Source organism: Cotesia glomerata, linkage group LG5, assembly GCF_020080835.1.
Source record: "Cotesia glomerata isolate CgM1 linkage group LG5, MPM_Cglom_v2.3, whole genome shotgun sequence".
NCBI lineage: Eukaryota > Metazoa > Arthropoda > Insecta > Hymenoptera > Braconidae > Cotesia > Cotesia glomerata.
Window position 1 is genome coordinate 16,780,109 of NC_058162.1, and position 24,141 is coordinate 16,804,249.

A 24,141-nucleotide genomic window follows, 5' to 3' on the forward strand; every position below is an offset into this window, starting at 1 on the left:
GAAGGAAGGGATTTTTCCTCGGAAGTGGAAACAACAACGGCTGGTACTACTTCCTAAAGGAAAAAAGCCACCGGAAGAACCGTCATCTTATCGTCCACTCTGCATGTTGGATACAGCCGGTAAGATACTCGAACGTATAATCCACCAAAGGATAGAAGCAGTTGTCGATCCACTATTAGCAGACAATCAGTACGGATTTCGAAAAGGACGATCAACCCTGGACGCAATCAACCTGGTTGTCGGTATAGCCAAAGACGCAATCGCCGGTACCAGATGGAAGGGTGGAACGAAGAAATATTGTCTGGTGGCAACCCTAGACATCAAAAATGCCTTCAACTCCGCCAACTGGGATCGCATCATGCAGGCTCTTCAAGAGATGAACGTACCAGGATATCTACGAAGGATAGTCGCTAGCTACTTCACGAATAGAGTCCTTAGATATGACACGAAGAATGGTCCAAAGGAGTATGATGTTACTGGAGGCGTCCCGCAGGGTTCTGTTCTCGGTCCACTTCTCTGGAATATCATGTACAACGGATTGCTGAGACTGAAACTACCAAGAAATGTCAAACTGGTAGCGTACGCGGACGACGTAGCCGTAGTAATCGTCGCCAAGCATATTGATGAGATAAATCATATGTTCACGATCACCTTTGAGCGAATTAACCAGTGGATGGACACAGTAAACCTACAACTGGCTAAACAGAAGACCGAGGCTGTACTTATCACTAGCAGAAAAGTGGTGGAAACGATCAATTTAAACGTCGGAGACCAAGAAATCACATCCCAACCATTCATTCGATATCTGGGAGGGATGCTCGATTCCCGACTTAACTTCAAACAACAAGTTGAACACGTGACCGCCAAAGCATCAGCAGTAGTGGCTAACCTAGTACGATTGATGCCCAACATCGGTGGCCCGAAGCAGACAAGGAGGTTATTGCTATCATCAGTAGTTACATCGGTCCTCACGTATGGGATATCCATTTGGTCCGACGCACTTGAGACCCAAGAATCATGGAGGAAAGCATGTCCGGTTTACCGACTGAGCGCGCTAAGAGTAGCCAGCGCCTTCCGAACAATATCAGAGGAAGCAGTGTGCGTCATTTCTGGAACTCTGCCGCTTAGAGTCTTAGCTAAAGAAAGACGGGCCCTTTACCATCGAAAGAGGTCAACTACACTGAGCGCTGAAGAACTAAGAACAGAAGAACGGCAGCACAGCATCTCGCGATGGCAACTTGAGTGGGACGCCGCAGCAAAAGGAAGATGGACACACCGCCTCATACCAAAGATCGACGTTTGGCTGAGCCGAAACCATGGTGAAGTCAACTATTACCTAACGCAGATGTTGTCAGGACATGGGTGCTTTCGAGAGTATCTGCACCGCTTTAAGCACGACGATTCTCCGGAGTACCCGTCTTGTCCAGGGGTTATTGAGGACGCAAGGCACGTTTTCTTTGTGTGTCCACGTTTCGATCCTCAGCGTGAGGAGTTAGAGAGGATCCTGAACTGGAGAATCCAACCAGAGACAATAGTAGATGCAATGTTGTCGAATCAAACTGCTTGGAACGCTACAAGCACTTTTGCCACAGAAGTGCTTACAGAGCTGCGTTCCATTGAAAGAAAAAGAGCAAATGACAGAAACTAGAAGGAAGGAAAAATAACACCTTAGCCACCAGAAGGAATAGCGGTAGCTGGATCCTCCCCTCACGAAGTAATGCCTGACGGCGGTTTCCATGAGGGATTAGAGGAAAGAAGAAAAGGGGTTTAGGGTTTAGTGGGTAGGGGCGTTAGGGTCGAGTTTTAGTATGACACTGCGTCGAGTCGCCACATATCCAGGCCAAACAACTATGCCTGGAATCCGTAAGAAGGATTCCCCTAAGATAAAACACAGACACACACACACACACACACACACACACACACACACACACACACACACACACACACACACACATACCGGACGGACACCATCGCGGGAATAGTCAGGAAAGCCTCTTAGGAACTGAAAACGTCGAGATCTGAAGAAAACTAGATTGTTCGCAAAACGGGATAAAACCAATAATTTCCCGAATTTTAAAAGATTTTCAATTTTTCTTAGCGAGAAATAAAAAAGTTTTTGTACTGAAATAAGTATGAACAGAAATTTTTAAAATTCAATATGGTAAATTTACTTTCATTTCGACTGCTGAATGGTCTTTTTATTTTTTTATTATAATTAAATGTAAATGTCAGCGAGTCATTCCATATGAAATCGTCTCAAAAAAAAAAAAATTGTTGCCGTCTCATTTTAGATTTTGGTGTAACTTTGAGAAACTCTTCTCTAGGGTCCCAAAGAACAAAATTTACACGAGTTTGATTTTTACAAGCGCGTGTTTTCGCCTATTTAAATAAAGACTTTTAAAAATCGATATTTTTAAGGCTTATTAACTTTTACTGTGAAATTTTTCTGTTTGAAGCTATCTGCATGATCAAGATGGAATTCACAGTGGGAAAGATAGTAGTTTAAGGAAAAATGAAGATAATTGGCTCGGACGAGTCCTTTAAATATAAGCAGCGTGCTGAAAATGAGTGTTTTTTAGTCATTTTTCGTGAATTTCAATCAACTCTAGCGTCTTAACTGTTGATAATTAAAAACTCATGCTCCGCAGGAATTAAGTATATATATCATAGACAAAATTCAGCCACAAGTTGACTTGAGCTGCCCACTCTTCATAGAAGAAAACTTTGCTCGAAGTTTTGAAATTAAAAAAAATTCCAATTTTCAGGTTATGAAACGAGCTTGTTGACTGCGCGATAAAAATCTGATACTCACAGAATCTATTGTTCTTACCTCCAACTTTAAACGACTACATCACTTGTTTTGTTATTTTCATTTTTAGTGCATGTGCGAGCCGTTTTTTTATAGCAAAAATCAACTCAATTTTTTTTTTTTTTAAATAACTGGTAGTTTTTATCTCAATTTTTTGTCTATAAAAATTCTGTCTTCACAACAGAATTTTTATATATTTTCATGCATGCGTATAGAGATAAGCTTATTTTCAATATTTGACTGCAATGCATTGAAAAGTAAGTGAGAATAGACGTAAATTCAAACGAAAAATTAGAAATATTATTAATTATTAACAATATAAGTATACTCGAGAAGTAAATTCGAGTTCATAAGTATCAATTAAATTACTAATAACTTAATCTCTGTCACTTTCCAATTTATATATTTTTGTGATTCGATGCCGTCGATTGGAAAAGTAAGCAAAATGGAAAAAGTAAACAAACTTCTTAGATTATCGGTTGTCAAATTTCACGCATCAGCTTAACGCTATTGTTTCACTCACTCTTCGCTTGTCGCGTGCTTTCCCCGACCAAGTTAGGTTGCATGGTAGTAATTAAGCGGGAGAGCAGCGACATTTGGCCGTGGCGGATTTTTGAAGAACTTTAACTCTTTGTCTATAAAAGCTCAATTGTCATTGTTTCAGAGAGCGTTCTTTTGTTCAGTTCGGTTGTTTTAGTAAGTTGATGTGTATTGTGATTTCTCAATTCTTAAAAAAAGTAATGGAGTGTTCGATTGGTTTATTGTTGAAAGAAGATTGCCATAAATTAACGTTTTCACGATCATCAGAGTTGATCGATCAAAATAATCTGAATGAACATGAGAAATACTTATTAACTAAACGAATTCAGGCAGTATCTTTCACAGATATCTGTACCTATCATTATAAAAAATATGTGACTTATTATTTTTCTTTGTTTGGAAAAAAATGTTGTGATCCATCAAGTGCTCATAAAAAACCTATTCTTAAGTCCTTGCGGGAAATAACTGTAGAGTTTTGTGAAGCAAATGAGAATCTTAACCTTATACCAGGCCGAGCACTTTGTTCACGTTGTATAGAAAATTTACGAAAAACCGAAACAAATGAAAATTATGATGATATTACCGATACATTATCGCGAAATTTTGATGATCTTGGGGTATCTTTTGATCCTAAGTACGAAGTTTTAGATTCACTTAATAAAATTTGTTCAATCGTAGAAGAGTCACCAATCCCACCTATCCAAAAATTAAGTATATCAAAAAGAAAACGAAAAATTGATGAAAAAGTAAATCAAATATCAAGTAAAATACGAAAAAAATTAGAAGCTACTTTTGATGTTGTGGAACATGAAAATAATAAAAAAGACAATGATCATATTTGTTATAATGCAGACTATTTAGAGTTAATCGATGAATTGAAAATGAAATTTAAAGCATCTACAACGTTTGACGAGAAATATGAAATTTTAAGTTTATTACCGAAAAAGTGGACAATTTCTAGAATACAGTCAGAATTTGAATGTAGTGAATATCTTGTAAAAAAAGCTAAAACACTGAGGGCACAATATGGAGTATTAGAGAAGGCTCCAAAAAAAGAAAGTGGACGTCAGTTGAAAACAAAAATTGTTGAAGCTGTTATAAAATTTTTCGAAGATGATGATATTAGTAGATTGATGCCAGGTCAAAGAGATTGTGTAACTGTACGCGATAAGAATAACGGAAAGTCTAAAGAACAAAAACGTTTAATCTTATTTAATTTGAAAGAAGCCTATGGAAAATTCAAGCAAATTCATCCAAACTTAGCCATAGGATTCTCGTCGTTTGCTTCACTTCGACCGAAGAACTGTGTTTTGGCTGGGGCTAGTGGTACACATTCAGTATGTGTTTGTTTGATCCATCAAAATATGAAGTTAATGTTAATGGCGTGTAAAACTAAACTTACCTATAAAGAATTACTGAAAAAGATAGTTTGTAATGATAGCAGTGAACAATGTATGTTATATAGCTGTAAAGAATGTCCAGGCACTGATGTTATTGATTCCGATATATGTAATGAATGTGAATTGTCATCTGAAATTAATTTTAAGCAATGGATTTCTACTGATCGCTGCAATTTATTAACTGTAGTTAAGAATGTCGATGAATTTAGAGATGATTTTAAAATACAATTGACAACTTTAAAACCTCATCATTTTATTTCAAAAAAACAATCCGAGTATTTGAGATACCTAAAAGAAAATTTAAAAGACAATTCAGAGTGTATAGCATTAGTTGATTTCTCAGAAAATTATGCATTCATGGTACAAGATGAAGTACAATCGTTTCATTGGACAAATAATCAAGCTACTCTACAACCCTTTGTAATTTATTTTAAAGAAGACGGTTTACTTAAGACAAAAACTTTATGTGTGATTAGTGATTATCTTACTCACAATACAGTATCGTTTTTTGCATTTCAAAAAATTTTTCTCGATTACATTAAAAACAGTTATCCGGAGTTTAAAAAAATTTATTACTTCAGTGATGGAGCAGCCGCTCAATACAAAAATAAAAAAAATTTTATAAATATATGTCGTCATGAAGCGGATTTTGGATTAAAAGCAGAGTGGCATTTCTTTGCCACTTCTCATGGTAAAAGTCCATGCGATGGAGCAGGTGGTACGATCGAAAGGACCGTAAGAAGAGCAAGCTTGCAACGATCTACCGATGACCATATTTTAACTCCAATCGCAATGCACGACTTTTGTTCTAATCAAATTTCTGGTATAAAATTTTTTTTTGTATCAAGCCAGGATGTAGAAGCTGCTGAGACATTTTTATCTGAAAGATTTATAAATATAAATACAATAAAAAATACGAGATCATATCATAGCTTTATACCAATTTCTCAAAATCAATTACAAGCGCGGAAGTATTCAGCTTCCGATAATTTTGATATTGTTAATATTGTAAAACCAAACCGTAAACGGTTGAATAAAAAATAATGTTCTAGTTGAAAAATTGTGCACAGTTACTGTCATTTTCGATAATAATTACTTCTAAAGACAATTTTTACCCCAAATATCCATAACTTTATTGAGACTAGAAAAATTTTAGATATTTATAGTTGTTTCTGATGGTAAGTAATTTTAATCCATTTGTAAAAACGTCCAGATTTTTGCTGTAAAAAAAACGGCTCGCACATGCACTAAAAATGGAAATAACAAAACAAGTGATGTAGTCCTTTAAAGTTGAAGGTAAGAACAATAGATTCTGTGAGTATCAGATTTTTATCGCGCAGTCAACAAGCTCGTTTCATAACCTGAAAATTGGAATTTTTTTTAATTTCAAAACTTCGAGCAAAGTTTTCTTCTATGAAGAGTGGGCAGCTCAAGTCAACTTGTGGCTGAATTTTGTCTATGATATATATACTTAATTCCCGCGGAGCACGAGTTTTTAATTCTCAACAGTTAAGACGCTAGAGTTAGTTGAAATTCACGAAAAATGACTAAAAAACACTCATTTTCAGCACGCTGCTTATATTTAAAGGACTCGTCCGAGCCAATTATCTTCATTTACCCTTAACCTACTATCTTTCCCACTGTAAATTCCATCTTGATCATGCAGATAGCTTCAAACAGAAAAATTTCACAGTAAAAGTTAATAAGCCTTAAAAATATCGATTTTTAAAAGTCTTTATTTAAATAGGCGAAAACAAGCGCTTGTAACAATCAAACTTGTGTAAATTTTGTTCTTTGGGACCCTAGAGAAGAGTTTCTCAAAGTTACACCAAAATCTAAAATGAGTCGACTTTGCTGATTAGACAATTTTAGATGGAATGACTCCAGCTTGTTTTAATATCGATCTACTGATAGAGTAGAAAAAAAAATTTTTGTAATTAATATTTTTCAAACTAAATTCATGTTTATCAAATCGAAACGTGTGAATTTATTTTAACAATAATTTTTCATTTTCTATTTCATAAATAGTCATCATTATTATTATTATGCTGTAATTGTTATGTTGGGACTATAATTTTTATGCGAATGTGTCATATTAGATTAAAAATAAAGAATTCCATGCAGTTGAATTTTCCCGCTGCGGCGCCTGTGTATCGGACATGCGCAAAACGAATACAAGCCTAATGTTTACATCTGACCAAAAAAGTTACTAAATGTCAAACGCCAACATAAAATTTATTATTGAGACTACATCCAATTGTGTGATGATAATAACTGTAAGTAATTTTTAATATATTTTTAATACTTGCAAAATCTGAAATTCGTTGGCCTTTTTTTAATCAATGTCTTCATTATTTTTTAATAATATCTTAAAAATAAATACGACATTGACAGCTCAAGGTCAACGTAATTATAAATCACGAGTTTTACGGATTTTCTCATTTTTAAAAACCTTTTTTTAATTTTAAAATATCAAAATATTTTTTTAATTATTTTTAAAATTAATTTTATTAATATTCATCGATTCTTTATAATTTTAATTTAATTTAGAAGATTTTAACGCGCTGGGGATTTTTTAGTACTGGTTTTGGCCACCAGGCGGCGCCACTTTATTTTTAAAAAAAGTGGGAGGCACCCTTATAAAATGGCCTTAACTGATTCTAAAGAATTATAACTTATTGTTGAAAAATTTTTTAATGTTATTTTTGAAGACATCCAAAGTGCTAAAAAATCCATATAATTGACCATTAAATTTCTGTATCTAGTAATTTTTCTTCGCATTATTAAATAAGAGGGAGGGACAAAAATTCGCATTTTGCAAATTAGGTTAAACTTATTACTATTTCTATCAATCTATAGTCTATTAGAACTATGAAATAGTTTAATTGTTAATGTAAGAGATAAATATCATTTAATAATATTATTTTATACAATCTTATTCTTTTAACATTAATTAATAATTATTTATAAGTTGGATACAGGATATAAATTTTTAATTTAATTTTTATATATTTCGTTGCAATATTATATTAAAGCAAGTTTAACAAAAATATGTTATTTAACTTAACGATCTTACAGTCGACGCTCTCTGTATTGGACCTCTCTGTATTTGACCGCTCTCTGTATTTGACCACATTCTTCCTCTGTATTTGACGTTTTTACACAGCTCTTATGGACAAGGACGAGTCAAATACAGAGAATGGTCCTGTACGGGTGAGTCAAATACAGAGAGCGTTGACTGTATTTTTTTGTTACATATTTGTTACGTTATTATTTAGCCGTTGAAACAAGGGATCATAGAATTTTTCTCACACGTGTCTTTTATGGCTTTTCCTCAGAATCTCAAGTACCTAAGGTTTCTCAGAACTCAACTACAATGTCCCTTTATACTCGATAATAGCTTATATTTATTTGAAACAAAATATACTATATATAATAAATATTCTACGATACAGAATCTAAACTTTCTAATTTGGATAGTGTTCACTATTTAAATTATGAATTAATAAAATAATTTAATATAATCTAAATTACATTTAAATTTGCACTGGCTGGTAGCGTCACCTTCTGGATGCATCTAGAGGCATTACAACATTTACCAATAACACCACTTTTGAATGAGACGATAAAATCGCGCGATTTTGTATTGGCTGCACTGATGTTTTAAACATCTAGTGATAATTTTAATTCATCCTGTGAATTAAAATTATTAATATCGATAATTTTAATTCCAAGTTTGAATTAAAACTATCAATATTGATAATTTTAATTCCAAATTCGAATTAAAATGATCAATATTGATCATTTTAATTCAGACTCGGAAATAAAATTATCAATATTGATAATTTTAATTCAAACTTGGAATTAAAATTATCAATATTAATAATTTCAATTCAGACTTGTAACTAATATTCTCAATATTGATAATTTTAATTGCTAACTTACAGATCGACTTAATTATTGTGTAATATTTTTTGATAGTTTAAATAAAATTCAATTGATTTCCGTGATTTACTATTCTGTTGTTTTGCTTACATAAATTTCCAATGATGAAGTATTTTTTCCATCATCGCACTAATTATTGTGAAATTTTTAATTCATAAATTTCTGGAACCCTTATTAATAAGAATAATTAATGTAACTGAAAGCATTTGAACTAAAAACATTACTGCTCAAAATAACTGCATGTACAAGTTATTTATTACATAAATCATTATTCTGGTATGTAATTATTTAGATTGAGAATTATTGAATAATAATATTAAAATGCTCCATGTACATGTAAACATAATCTCAAAATTCATAATTATCATTATCAACAAAATATCAATTGATGAATTAAAATTTAAATTATAAAAAATTACATGAAATAGGATAACTTGTTATCCAATAGTGATTCTTTTGAGACTTTAAAGATCAAAGTTACTTTTTTTGATACAATATAAAACTGAAACATAATTTTAATAAATTTATATCATATTCAATGATGATTAATATTTGTATATTATATTTTTATGGTCTGAATTAATTTTATCAGCTTAATAAAAATTTAGCTTCAATAAAATTCAGAAAATTTTTCATAGAACATATTTAGTATTAAATAATAAAAATGCGTTTGTTTTCTTGTACCATAATTTCTAAGATGACTAAAAATTTTTATCTATAAGGTAAAAGCCCCAATATATGATCATGTACCAGTATATGATCACTCCATGTATTTGTATACCTATATTTATGAATATAGATATACAAATACATGGAGTGATCATATACTGGTACGTGGTCATCTATTGGGGCTTTTACCTTACTCAACAACGTAAACAAAATTTACTATCATATGTATGACATCGGCAAATATGCGTACAGCTAAAAATTCCAAATAAAAATTGATTTCTGCCTAACAAACATGTCAGAAAAATTGTAAAAAATAATATCATAAAAAATGAAAAATGCTCCAAAACCCTATGTTTCTATATGCTGATAGAATTAACATTATCAAAAGTGAAATAAAAATAGATTTCAAAAAAATAATCTCAAATAAAAATTATGTCAAACATAATTCAAAAACAGTAAAAAATATTAACTAGAATTTAAACCTTAGGTAAAAAATTTTAAGCTTTAAAAAGTAAAACGGCGTGCCATAATATCTAGATATTTTGGATATTTTGTTGGGGTCGATGATGATTTTTAACATATGAAAGCTACCCTGCGTGCAATGCATTGCTGATTGTAGTATTTATAAAGCAACGCACTTGATGCAGGATTGCGTTCATAAGTGTTTCAAATTATTTAATATATTTAAATATTTTTTAGCATAGAAATAATAAAATGTAAATGGATGTATACTGCTGAAAGTCATGATGAAACAACTATAATAATTACATGCCGATAATTCTTTATTTGAATAAATCGTTTCTATTACATATCTAAAAATAAATTGTGAAAATACTAGAATAAAATTATCTTAAAAGTCATGAAGATGATATAAAAGAACTCTAGTGATGATGTTTATGTTGATGATCTCTATATGAACTGTGATAGTTGTCAGTCCAGTCAGACCACTTTTTCCGATATGGATAGTTATCTTCATAATTGTGTCGGTTCTATAACAAAAAATAAACTAACATTATCTATAGTGTTTAAAAAATTAAAATTATATAATTTAAAAAATTTTTAAGTTTGAGTTGAAAATTTTTTCATTTAAATAAATATTTTTTTTAATGGTTAGAGTGATTTAAAATCTTAAAAATTTTTTCTATTTTAGTTTAAACATAGTTCTCTTGCCTGAAGACTATTGTCTTTACCCAAAAAATATATTTGTCGACAATATATGTTCTGTAGTTGAGATCAACTTTACTTTTCCCAAGATTATTTTTTTTCTTGGTTTAAGCAATTGTTTTTTTAATAAGTTTGATAATTTAAAATTTGTAATCTTAGAAATTTTTTCTGAACTAAATAAAGTAACAGTCTTCAGCCAGGATAGATATTTTTTTAAATAATGTTTAGATCCAACGAATTTTTTATATTTACCAAACAAAAATTTTCTGCTTTGATTCAAGAAAAAAATTTCAAATAAATTTTTCTATCTAGTTCAAGTACCAGTAATTCAAAAGCTCGTCAGTAAGTTTTTATAATTAATGTGAAACAAAGAAAAGATTATTTCTTTGAAATTATATTTTCAAAATTTCATTTTTAGTTAGTGTTTTAATTATTTTTTTATTCAATAAATTCATTATTTAGCTATTAAAAAATTTAACATGTTTATTATCTTACCATAAGCTACTAATATGTCAAAATTTATTATATCTGAACTGTAAATCTCAAACCGATAATATTACTTCAAAAAAATCTGCATATTTTAATTGGATTGTAACAAGTAATGAGCAGTAACGTTTAAATCAAAATTTTTGAAAATATTATTTTTGACACATTTGAGTATTTTTATCAAATTTTTAAAACCAATATTGGTTGAAAAGTTTTTTAAGCTTTTTGATATCGTATTAACTTAACAAATTGTAACGTGAAATCAAATAATGATTGATACTTGAATAAAAAGTAAAGAAACTCATCATTTTACTTCACTTGAAAAAATAGCAATAGCAATTTTTGAATTATATTTATAAATATTTTTAAAATATACATATTTACTAACATTTTTATTAGTCCATCAATTATTGTGGTATTTTTATCTGTAATCAAATTTAATATATTATCATACACCTACCTTTCAGCTAAAATTTATGAAAATTTTATGTTTTAATTCTAATAAAAATAAAAAACTTAAATAATTGGACTTACAAAAAGATTCATTCCACCTCCCTGATGTCCTGACTCAGAACCACCGCCAGCTTGAATGTTTTCAATTGTTCCAGGTGGCAAACCTTGTCTCATAAACATTTTCACGGCTCGTTTATATTTTTCCCTTTTATTCTCGTCTTCATTATCGTAATCTTCACTTGGATAATAATTTTCAAAGTCACTTTCGACCTCTCTTTTAGTTCCTTTCATTTTTTTAGGTTTCGGGGTTGTGCTTTTAGCTTTTACAAAAGCCATCCAGAAAGGTTCAGTAGGTTGGACCGGAGTTGGAGGTTGATAAAAGGGGAATTGTTGTTGATAACTTGGAGAAAATGCCTGATAAAATAATGCAGGATCTTGATAAGTCATTGGTGAATTCATTTTCATCGCTTTGTTCTGAACAGTATCTGCAGAAGTTTCATTAAGCATACTCTTTTGCTCAAAGTACTTATCACTTTTATCAGACTCTTCATCCATGTTACTTTTAATAGCATCAGACACAGCTGAACTGATATTTTTGTGAAGTTCAGTTAGAGAATCAAACACTTTACTTAATACCATCATTTTTTGTTTGTATGGTAGACTAAAATCGGTCGATGTCGACTTATATAATCCTGAAAATCCTGTTTTAAAAGGTTTGGCACTGTTTTTTCCCATTGAAGCCATTGATAATTGTTGAGCGATAGTAAAATCATCAAAATTATTTAACATATCTGTTTTGAGAGATCCAAGTTCTGCGATAATCGAATCAACAATTGCATCCTTGGTAATTGATAAGGTCTGGACATCATCAATAGACCGAGCAATACGATTTGAAGGATCGTTCAGAAGATCATTAATAGATCTTGCCATTATACTGGGTGAAATCTTACTAGAAGAAGCGGCTTTCGCAGCTGTCTTATTTGTAATACTTTTGAATAATTTATCTAAGAAAAAAGATACTTTTGTCGTGTATTCTCCAGGAGCTGGAACAATTGAAGACGGGGCCCAAAAACCAGGAGGAACAATAGTACTTTTAGGCACAGGAATTTCAGTTGTCACTTCTGCATTTATTGATGGTGACCAAAAGCTTTCAGGATTATTATATGGCATGTCTGTTTCAGGATTTGAAGCACTTGGACCAAGACTTTTAAAAAATTGATTTAAAAATGCTGTTTTTTTAGCAGTAAACATACTAGCAGGATCAATCATTGGAGTTGCATAGAACGGTCCGTATCCTGGATAAGATCCAACAGGTCCCAATACACTTGGAAAATACGGTTGAGGAGCACTGAAGTTATAGTACTCTGGGTACTGAAATATTGGGTCAACTTCTGGATACGGAGAAAATGATCCTTGATCAGTAGGGACGTTAGTCATTGGTGACATGATGCTTCGCTTACGCCGAGCCAATGAGTTGGTAGAATCAAAATCATTGAATTTTGTTTCGGGATATGAGTAGCTTAATCCTGACGGAAATTTCGGAGATGAAGGAAAGAATTTTGAATTTACAGGTCCAAATAATCCAAATTTAGATCCAAAAGTACCTCTTTTAACATTGTCAGTCTCTTTTTTGTCGTTTTTTAAAATATTTTCGAGTTTTCCAATATCTTCTGATGGTTCTATTTCATTACTTGTTGCATAGAGAAAAGGTTTTGTTTTTTCAAAAGTTAAAGAATCATCAGATGGATCAGTTATCGGGTAATTAACTGGACCCAACCCACCAAAAAGGTTCTTCAGTAATTCTGTTTTTTGCGCGATCATTACTTTTGGATCAACAAATTTTGGAAAAAATAAAGGCTTTGGTACGTATGGAATATTAATTGTATCCATTCCAGGTACAGGCGGTAAACCCAGGGATCGTAAATAAACTGTGAAGAAAATAAGTATTGATTATTGTAATATTATTAACTGGGGCTGTCCATAGATTTTTTCAGTATAAAGATATTTTAATAAAAACGATTTTTAAAGAATAATAAAAAAAAATCTAAAAGTATAGACACACAGTTGCATAGATTTAACTCTTTCAAATTCATTTTGTTCAAGCAGTTGTATTGTTTTTATAAAATTTTAAACAGCTAACAGGCTTTTGTTTTGTAATTTTAATTTTTCATTACCTGCATTTTTGGCTGGTTCTTTCCATAGTGAAAAACTCGGTGGTATTTTAGCAATCACAAGATTAACCAATATTGAAAATATACAAATACTTATTAGTCGAAACATTTTGTTACTGTGCAATGGAACTATAAATCTGTCTTTTATATCAATCTTTTTATAATATAGATAATCTCTATCAATTCCGACATATTATATATATAATCTCTTTACGTACTTAAAAGTCTCCATAAACTCATAAATTATTTATCAACTTAAAAATAATGATCCATACAGTGCATATTTATCCCCAAACACTTGGAGATTATTAATTAGCTACAAAGTATATTTTTAAAAATGAATTCTTCTGCGTATTTCTCAGACGATGGTGATTAACTTCCTGCTTAAAAATTTAATCAGCTTTCTTTTTAATTACATGTTATTTAATTCAGAAAAAAATAACAGTTAATTATATCGATGAACTATTGTTGTGAATATAAAATACGAAAAAGTTGTATCACCGATGTAACAGCGCTGCTGTGTTAATCAAAAAAATCTACTTAAAAAAATTAGTCTTGATACTTTTTTTATGTGATTAAGATAAATATTCAAAAATATTAATAGTTTTAATGTAAAATTTCGAAAAAGTTATAATAAATTTAATTTTAACGAATAATTTATGAGCAAATGAATTTATCAATATTTATCACATTTTTAAGATTGGATATATTTGATATGAAGCTACTTTAATTTTATGGAAATTCAATGTTGCCGAATTCAAAAGTTAACTAAAAAAAAAAGAAAGTAAAGGCATATGATAACTTAATTTTTAAAAATTTTTTAATTCATTCTTCAACAAATCAAATGATTCAGCTCATTTTTAAAATTAACTTCTATAATTACTTGAGAATTGTCAGTTAATTTCAGAGTAAATTGACATTAAAAATTTTATCTTATCAATCCCTTGTTATTATAATATTTTATTCTACTTTATCATTTAAAAAACCTTTTAGAAATTATATTCAATTTTCGAAAGAAATGGTTGTAACAGAAGTAATTATATCAATAATGTTCAATAAAATAAAAACTTTGAGCTATAACTTTGAGTTATAATCTTATAATATTATATATATAACGTGCTTATCGAAATTCTGTATTTTTATATTTATGTAATCACTTTTCATAAAATTGTGAATTTTATTAAAAAACTTGTTAATTTCTGAAAAATTATCATCCCTATCAAAAGCAATTTCTTCGAATATTTCAATTAATTCAATGATATAATTTATTTATTTAAAATTCGTTCGTTGTCTGTTATACAAGATTCATTTAGGGTCACAGTGGTGCTGAATCAAAATCTGTAACCTTAAACAGAGATTGTCAACATTAATTTTTCATTGAAGCCATTAGCACGGTTAATTGACTTATTTTCAATTATTCCGTAAATGGGTCATTCCATGTCGACCAATGATTAGAATCGACCACTTTGGTTATCGATGGAAATTTGTCGGGAAGTTATCTTTTATCATAAAAAAGTAAAACTCTTGTTTTACGAAAAAAAAATTGGAAAAACGGTAGACCCTGAAGGCCATACCTGCAACTTCCCGCCAATTCTATACCTAAACGCTTAAAATTGCACTTATGACGTTTTTGAGCTCTTCGAGCTCATAAATACAATTTGTATATTATTTTGAGCTCTCCGAGCTCGAAAAAATTGCTTTTGTATACTTTTGAGCTCTTCGAGCTCAAAAGTTTGATAGAAGTTTGATACAACACTATTTTTTGAATTTTCAAACCGCACTAACTTTTGAATGAATCAACCAATTTTCACGCGGTTGGCAGCATTTGACGCAATTTTTTTAGTTGCATGAAGAATGTTCACGTTTGAATTGATAAAACTAGGAAATTTGGAGTAATTCCAAAAAAACACTTTTTTCGATTTTTTTTCGTTCATGATATCTCTTGAACGAATTGACCAATTTTGACCGGCTTGACGGCGATCGACGTAATTTTTTCATGCTAATAGCTGATTAGTTTTTAAAATCAATCAGTGCGGCCGTTTAAAAGTTATTCCAAAAAATGTCGGAGTTATGTTAAAAAAACACTTGTTTCCAAATATTTTATCGAGGATATCTCTCGAACCAATCAACCGATTTCTACGTTCTTGGCGGCGATCGACGCGGTTTTTTAAGCTCTAAAAATTATTTTATATCATCAAAAACTATGGCACGCCGTTTTACTATTTAATCAGGTAATATTTTTGCAGAACATAAAAAAAATAAATTTATTTTTAATTCGAAAAAGAATTTTTTCAGTGAATTCTTTTTATGTACTGACATAATAAAAATATAATTATTTTATGTCCCGACATAAAATTATATGCTTATGCATAGGAAGAGGTACTAAAAAACACGAATTATAATTATGTAGCGACATAATTATAATGATTAGAAATTATTCTTAAGAAAAAATAAAAACATTTTTATTATCTTGTGACATATTTATAATGAATACAATTCAATTATGATTGACGATAAAATATATTTTTTTCATTATAAATAGCATAATAAAAAATATTAAAATGATGTATCTGCATAGAAAAAAATGGATTAATTTTATTTAAAACAGTTTAAAAATTTTTGCAAAATTTTTATTATGGTTGATCATAATAAAAATTCACAGAATTTAGTAAAAAGTGAAATCATAATGAATACTTCAAAAAAATTTATGACACTACGTAACTAAAATTCAAACAATTTTTATTATGTCCCACCATAATTAATTATACCGATAACGAATTTTAATTATCTAGTAACATAAATTTAATTTAAAGTTTTTATCTTAAAAATAAATAAATAAAATAATAATAATACATAAAAATGATCTTGTAACATAATGATATTAAGCAATTAATATTATCTCAATACATAATGTTAAATCAAACATTTCCATTATGTACATAATTTTAATTCAAACATTTTTATTATGTACATAATTTTAATTTAAACATTTCCATTATGTACATAATTTTAATTCTGAATTACTATTATGTACATAATTTTAATTGTAACATTTTTATTATGTATATAATATTAATTCGAATTAATATTATATACATAATAAAAATGTTACAATTAAAATTATGTACATAATAGTAATTCAGAATTAAAATTATGTACATAATAGTAATTCAGATCTGAATTACTATTATGTACATAATTTTAATTCTGAATTATTATTATGTACATAATTTTAATTATAACATTTTTATTATGTACATAATTTTAATTCTGAATTATTATTATGTACATAATTTTAATTATGAAATTTTTATTATGTACATAATTTTAATTCAGAATTTTTATTATGTACATAATTTTAATTCCGAATTTCTATTATGTACATAATTTTAATTCTGAATTATTATTATGTACATAATTTTAATTATAACATTTTTATTATGTACATGATTTTAATTCTGAATTACTATGATGTACATAATTTTAATTCTGAATTATTATTATGTACATAATTTTAATTTTGAATTTCTATTATGTACATAATTTTAATTATAACATTTTTAATATGTACATAATTTCAATTCCGAATTACTATTATGTACATAATTTTAATTCTGAATTATTATTATGTAAATTAATTTTAATTCTGAATTATTATTATGTAAATTAATTTTAATTCTGAATTATTATTATGTACATAATTTTAATTTTGAATTTCTATTATGTACATAATTTTAATTATAACATTTTTATTATGTACATAATTTTAATTACAACATTTTTATTATGTACATAATTTTAATTCCGAATTACGATTATGTACATAATTTTAATTCTGAATTATTATTATGTACATAATTTTAATTATAACATTTTTATTTTGTACATAATTTTAATTCCGAATTTCTATTGTGTGGATAATATTAATTCTTATGTGTATTAAATTTTCGATTAAAAGAAATTAAAATGTTATAAATAATTACTCCAAAAATATAAATCTACAGGATCCTGCTCGAGCCAATTTAATTTATGTCACTACATAAAAAAAATTGTTAGTTAAAATTATGTCCTTACATAATTATTAAACTCTTATTTTTAATTATCATGACACATAATAAAAATATTCTTTTTGTCATCAGCTCAACTCAGAATTTTAATTCGTTGATATATTATTATGTCCCTACATAATAATTATTCCTTAAAAAATTTAAGTATGAACATAAAATTAATCTATTATATTTTGATTATGTTTTAACATAAAATATGCATTTTTCTTTTTAGTTATTAATTTTAAGATCATTTTTTTCCTTCTATTAAATAGTAAAACGGCGTGCCATAAAAAACAATCCGAGAAGAAATGACAAAGTTATGTCAAAAAAACACTTTTTTCAGTTTTCTTTCGTTCACGATATCTCTCGAACGAAGAATATATGGCGAGGCTTTCGCCTACCTCCGAAGAGGCCGTTTCCTGGGCTCAAAAGAGCTATACACGCACGTATATTTGTCCTACCCCCACCATAGCGAGAACACAGCCCAGTTCGCGGACAAGGAAAAACCGCCGCTCTCTTGTGTTTATACACATTCATTGAACAGCTGCAAGAGTTGCGTACAATTGTAAGTGTGTGCAACTCTCATCGACTCCTCTGGCAACTCATTCCCTGTAGGCACATCGAGATGTACCCATAGAATATGAGCAGTATCCAGCGGGGACCACGGGGAGGCGGAGTCGATTGAAGACCATGTTGTTTGTGTAATGTGTTGTGTGTAAAGTATGATTTTACGTGTAAGTGTTTGCGTGTGTAGGGTGCCCGGGCACTTGTGTTATTTGTGGTCATTTTCCCCTAACTTATTCTACGGCAGTCATCCAAAGCTTTATACTGTCCTCACAATTGTGTGGAGCATATCGCTTGTGCCTAGGCGCTCCGACTCTACCTAGGTGGATGTCTGTTGAGTCACGTCCCTAGTCGCGTTTTCGTTAGCTAGTTGGGTTTGGAGTTTGCAGCACATTACTACTTTACTGAAACCTTTTAAAAGCTTGAAGTTACTTTGGGATGTAGCGATCGCACGCGCAACGCTCGCCCACTCCGCGTTCCCACCCCATATGTCCTTGAGCACCTCACGTTGAGGCTCGTACTCATGGCATTCAAGCATTAAGTGCTCCACGTTGTCGACCCTTTCTCCTAACTCATTCTCCCTACACTCGTCGCAGAATCTACTATCCGTATGTTCGTACTTGTATTGGTATTCTCTAAAGCAACCGTGGCCGGTTAGGATTTGGGTCAGCCAGAAGTTAGGGCTGATCCATTTGTTTGTTAGACGCTCTGCTACGTCTGGAAAGAAGACTTTAGTTTCGCGGCCGTTCTCTGATGTATCCCATTGTTCTTGCCACCGACGTATGGTTTCAGTTCTAAGGGTGACAAGGCGATCCTCCGCATCTGGCTGCACGGTGACGTTTCCAAGGGTAGCCTGTTTGCCGATACGGAGGTTGTATCGCGCGCACCGTTCGTCTATTACGAGCTGAATGGGCACTGCCCCCGCGACTACGCAAATCCCGTCAAGCGAAACTGTCCTGTAGGAAGTAGTTGTTGTTATTAGCGCTTGACGCTGAAGTGCTCGAAAATGTCTCCAGTCCTCCCTATCGCAACGGTCACTCCAAGCTGCCGCCGCATATGTGACGACAGACATAAAGAAACCCTTGTATATGGTGGACATAGCTGGGTATTGCAATCCCCATTCTGCCCGCGCAATACGCCGCATGCGTCCGAAAACCCTACTTAGTTTCGCGCGCCTTGTTTTAATGTGATTTTTCACTTTGAGGCCCTCGTCGAAGTGTACCCCTAGGTATCTAACGCTTGATTTGAATTTGACTTTGGAGTCTCCTATCATTATTTTTGGCGGTTTGTTATCGTATTTGGGCTTTCTATGTCGTCCTTTTGCTTCATAGGGGTACGGGCTCTTTTTGTCCTTACGTGGACCGCGATGTACAAATTCGTTCTTGAGGAAGATGGCTTCAGTTTTCGACTTCGACAGCTCGAGCTTTGCGGAACAGCACCATTCCTGTATCTTATCTACTACTATTTGACTATTACGCTCTATTTCTTTTCTCGAAGAGCCTTCTACTAAGACGGGCAAATCGTCAGCAAACGCAACAAATTTATTCCCGTGTTCTGTCAATTCGAGTCTCTTGAGGAGATCGTCGAACATGATGTTCCAAAATAATGGTCCTAGCACTGATCCTTGAGGGCACCCTCGCGTCGGCGTTTTCGATTCGCTACCAAAACCCCATGACAGCGCGACCGATCTGTCCTCAAAGTAATTCCGAACTACCGCGTAAATGTTGCTAGGGCAGCCTCTGGCCTTGAGGCCCTCGAGTACTAACGGCCACCACACGTTGTCAAAAGCGCCAGAGATATCGAAGAGAAGTCCGACCACCAGTCTCTTCTTTGAAGAGTCTACCAATCGACGCATCTCCACAATTGCATCTTCCGTCGACTTTTTGGCTGTGAAGCCAAACTGTGGGCTCGAAATGTTCCCCTCCGCTAAGACTGTGGTGGTAAGTCGCTCTTTGATGAGCTTTTCGAACACCTTACCTAAACCCGAAAGGAGGAAAATTGGCCGATAAGATTTAGGGTAATTTGCGTTTTTGTCGGTGCTTTTAACTAACATTATGATTGCCCCCTTCTTCCACTCTTTTGGGAATGCTCCTAGCGCCAAGCAAGCATTATATAACTCTAAAAACTGTTCGCGAAGGATAACCCCTGCGCGTTTAACTACCTCGTTTTCTATTAAGTCCGGCCCCGGGGCCTTCTTGTTTTTCGTCTGTTTGTTTTATGTCTGTCGAGTATTGTTTCCGTAGTGTTCTGTATTTGACGCTTAGGGTATTTTTAACTAATTCGTCCCTTTCCCTTTGATATACCCGTCTGGCTTTGTTCATCAGCTTCTTCGCGCGTGTTAATTTCCTGGTCCACCATGGGTATGATTTTACATGGGTTTTCCTACGCGGGATCGCGGCTTCGCAAGCTTCTAAGATTGATTTGCCAAGTGCAGAAGCATACCTTTCCACGTCCTCAACCGATTCCACTCCAAGGCCATCAAGGTTTGTGCATGCACACGAGAAAAGGATTTCGTCAAACTTTTCCCAATTGGCCAACGTTAAGTTGAACCTCTTGGGGTCTGCCTGTGCGCCATCCTTCTCCCCCGACTTAGCTCCTAGAGTGATCTCGATCGGGTAGTGGTCAGTATTCTGCACCCAACTTCTCTTAATGGACCAGCTAAGAATGCTACTCGCGAGTTTAGGCGTGACGAGTGTCACATCGATATACGAACTCTCGTTAGTTGATTCAAACGTCGGACCCTCCCTCGCGTTGTTGATTATCTCTAACTCGTGTGCGTCAATAAATTGCTCTAACTTTTCGCCACGCGCGTCGTCAATTTCGGATCCCCATCTCTCGGATTTCGCGTTCGCGTCCATTGATATTAATACCCGTTTCCCTCTCAGTGCTCGGACCACTTTCTCTAAGTGCTTTAAATGCATGTCTATTTCGTCTTTGTACTGGAAGTATGCCGAGACTACGAAGAACGATGTGTCAGGTCCCATGATCTGAGCGCATACGCAGTGAGTTGTACTAAGTTGTGATAAAACCAGCAACTGGTATTTAGGATTCGTTAAGCAAATGGCCGCATATGGCCTAGACCTGGTTTCGGCAGCAACTTGTATGCCGCAACCGAACCCAGGTATTTTGAAACTATTATTACTATGTGCTGCGTATGGCTCTTGTAGAAGGAGAACATCAATACGTTTTTCCTCCCACAACTGACTCGCCTCCAGGGTCCCAGCTCTGTCGTTCCGCAAATTCGCCTGCAAAACTCGAAAACCTTCAACCCCCATTCCGCGGGTCGCGTGCGGAGACTTTCGATTTGACCTAACGCCCGGCGCGAGCTCATCTAAGTTTGCCGAGTTCGCGGACCCTCTGAGGGTGTTTTTAGTCGTCCCTAGGCATCTTCGCCGGTCGATGCTTCGCGAGTAAGATTCGGAAACCCCCCTTCTACTTGGATTTACCTCTTCTAAGTTCAATCGCGTGAGTTTAACCAAACAGGGTCGCGTAGCTAGAGGCATTAGCTGTTTTATACGTAATGCTTCCGCGAGCTTACACGAACGCGATCGCGATGCCGAATTCGCGGGCCGGTGATGAACGGGAACGTCAGATAGCAGCTCATTCGGAGAAACGCGGTTGGCTATTCTGGCGCTCCGTCGAACGGTCGAAAGAGTTTGGTGACCACCGAACGTGGGTGCGTCACCTATCCGAGGCTTTGCCGTATTTTCCTGACCAATTTATTAAAGTTGTAGGAGCTGGTAACACCTACAACCGCTTCTCCCCCCGATGCTTGCGTTTAACGAAACCACTTGTTGCCGGACGCATGGTACCGCTACGTTGGGGACAGGGTTTGCAACCCCCCTGCCTTACAAGCCCTCGCCACGTAAGTCAAGCTTAGCTTTTTAGGTTAGCTGAAAAGATAAAAAGAACCTCTCAGTCACCTTGGGTGTAAACCCTCAGAGACCGGGGCAGTAAGCTGCATCCCTCCCACTCAGTCAAAGGCGATACACAGACACAGGAATTGCACGAAGAACCTGGCAGTTTGCGCATATCACGTCCACCGCACACGACCTCCGGCCCTTCTCTTTGAAGAAAAAGACTCACAGATTAAGTGCTGCATAACCCCTTGGCAAGAGTGACAGGGCCGACTCACAACGAACGGGACATATGTCCACTATGGTGTTCATGGTCGCATTTACCGTGATTGCGATCTGCCACATAAGAGTCATTAGCAAGCAAGCGCAGTAGGTATTCCTACTGGTGCAAAACTATTGACCCGTGACACACAGAGCACTAAAGTAAATGAAGTAGGACCGTCACCCAAGTCAGGGGCCCTTACAGGTTGCTACCATCCGGAGCCAGATGGACCTGGTTTTTTCACGAGGTTTTACTCCTCCGACTTCTTCCCCGTCATAGACAGGGCCCCGGGCTTGTCACCGGTATAGCGGAGCAGGGTTTTGTGGCGGTGCCTGTCAGAAATCCATTCGTATTGCTTTCGAAAGTATAATAAAATAAAATAATAATAAAGATGCGAACAAACTCTCCAGGGTCCCCGCCGGAAATTCATTCGTATTGCTTCCGAAAAGTATAATGAAAGAAAACAAAACGAAAAATCTCCTTAACGAGAAAAAAGTCATGCATGGGGCGTGCATGCTGGAGCACACGCACACCCACACACGACTAGTTCTCTAAGCGCAAAAACCTCCATCGTCTCCTCAGGTGGTCACACAATACAGGAATTGTGCAGGAACATGACAGTGTTCTGCCACATTCACTACACACGACCTCCGGCCTTTATACTTTCAAAGAAAAGACTCACAGATTAAGTGCTGCGTGATACCCTTGGAAACCGGGGCAGAAAAGGAACCTCTCATGTTACCTCGGGTGGTTACGTGTTGCGTAGAACCCTTGGATAACCGGGGCAGAACTTAGCTGAGCCTCCCCATGAGGAATCAGCCGGAGGATTTTACTCAGATCATCAGCTGTCACAACCAGCTACGCGGTCCCCCGTGATCTACGATTGTGGGCAAGATGAGTAACTTGCACTCCCCACTTGGGGTTATAGTGCAGGACGAGAACCCATTCATCCTGCATTGTGTAGTTTACTCAGGTAGCCACCTTCTACCTTGGTAGTCCCCTCTACCTTTGGCAGCCGTGTTCAGCCATTGACAGCCTCGTTCTGTCTTTGTTAGCCCTGTCTACCTTGGCCGTTTTGACCTTTACGTAATTTAGATCCGGCTGGACCGCAACCCATGATGCTCCAGCCTGCTGATGTATATCCCTTGAGTAATAGGGCGAGGTGCCTTTACAGTCCTCTACCTTGCATTAACTCTATAATCCAAATCCGTTACTCTGTCCTAAGCTAGCAGGCCAGAGATTGGGCATTGGAAGTATAGTTTTCTTGGTGAGAGTCGCAAGGTCCAACTAACACCGTACTCGAGCAGGCAGGGGGCGTAACTCCCCTTTCTCTGGTGACAAATGATAATAACAAGATAATAATAAAGAAGCTCCCATGGGGAGAGTTCCTACCAGAATTAGGTCGCTCTGCCTTGCAGTGGTGACTTTTGATTTTCAGTAACATGACTAGGGTCACACTACCTACTCATCAAACTCCATGAAAGGAAGTCACTTGCTTCATGCGTATCCCTTTTGCCGGGACGTATTGCTTTCCAAAATATAATAAAAAGAACAGCAATAGAAAGCGCAGTGGCAATTTTTGGTTTGGGGTAACGCATCGAGGGATGCCTTTCAATGTTACCTTACTTATGGCTGAACCCACGAAAAGGGAATTGCTTGCTTAACTATGTTCTCTTGAGTTCGCCCTCACTCCTTCAAGAGAGTCATGGTTACTCCCGCCTATCTCTCGAACGAATTAACCGATTTTGACCGGATTAGCGACGATCGGC

At 34.0% G+C, this 24,141-nt stretch overlaps 1 protein-coding gene across 2 annotated transcripts; it reads right to left on the bottom strand.

The window, feature by feature from the left end:
- Positions 1 to 10,130: 10,130 nt before the first annotated feature.
- Positions 10,131 to 13,801, bottom strand: LOC123264914. 2 transcript variants are annotated; one of them, XM_044728441.1, is made up of 4 exons: positions 13,644 to 13,801; positions 11,551 to 13,397; positions 11,405 to 11,441; positions 10,131 to 10,355 (listed from the first exon to the last, which is right to left on the bottom strand). In XM_044728441.1, the coding sequence occupies exons 1-3, from the start codon at positions 13,747 to 13,749 to the stop codon at positions 11,424 to 11,426; spliced, it is 1,971 nt and encodes a 656-aa protein (XP_044584376.1). In that variant the 5' UTR covers positions 13,750 to 13,801; the 3' UTR covers positions 10,131 to 10,355; positions 11,405 to 11,423. The 2 variants fall into 2 exon arrangements, with proteins under 2 accessions (XP_044584376.1, XP_044584375.1); XM_044728440.1 differs by lacking the exon at positions 11,405 to 11,441.
- Between the last annotated feature and the right edge of the window lie 10,340 nt (positions 13,802 to 24,141).

Bases quoted from the DNA above. Each gene is read 5' to 3' on its own strand.
- LOC123264914 (XM_044728440.1), bottom strand. From the start codon at position 13,749: ATGTTTCGACTAATAAGTATTTGTATATTTTCAATATTGGTTAATCTT. The intron at 13,398-13,643 runs GTAATGAAAAAT...TTTTCTTCACAG, and splicing joins AGAACCAGCCAAAAATGCAG to TTTATTTACGATCCCTGGGT. The intron at 10,356-11,550 runs GTAAGTCCAATT...TTTTTGTTATAG, and splicing joins GAGGTGGAATGAATCTTTTT to AACCGACACAATTATGAAGA.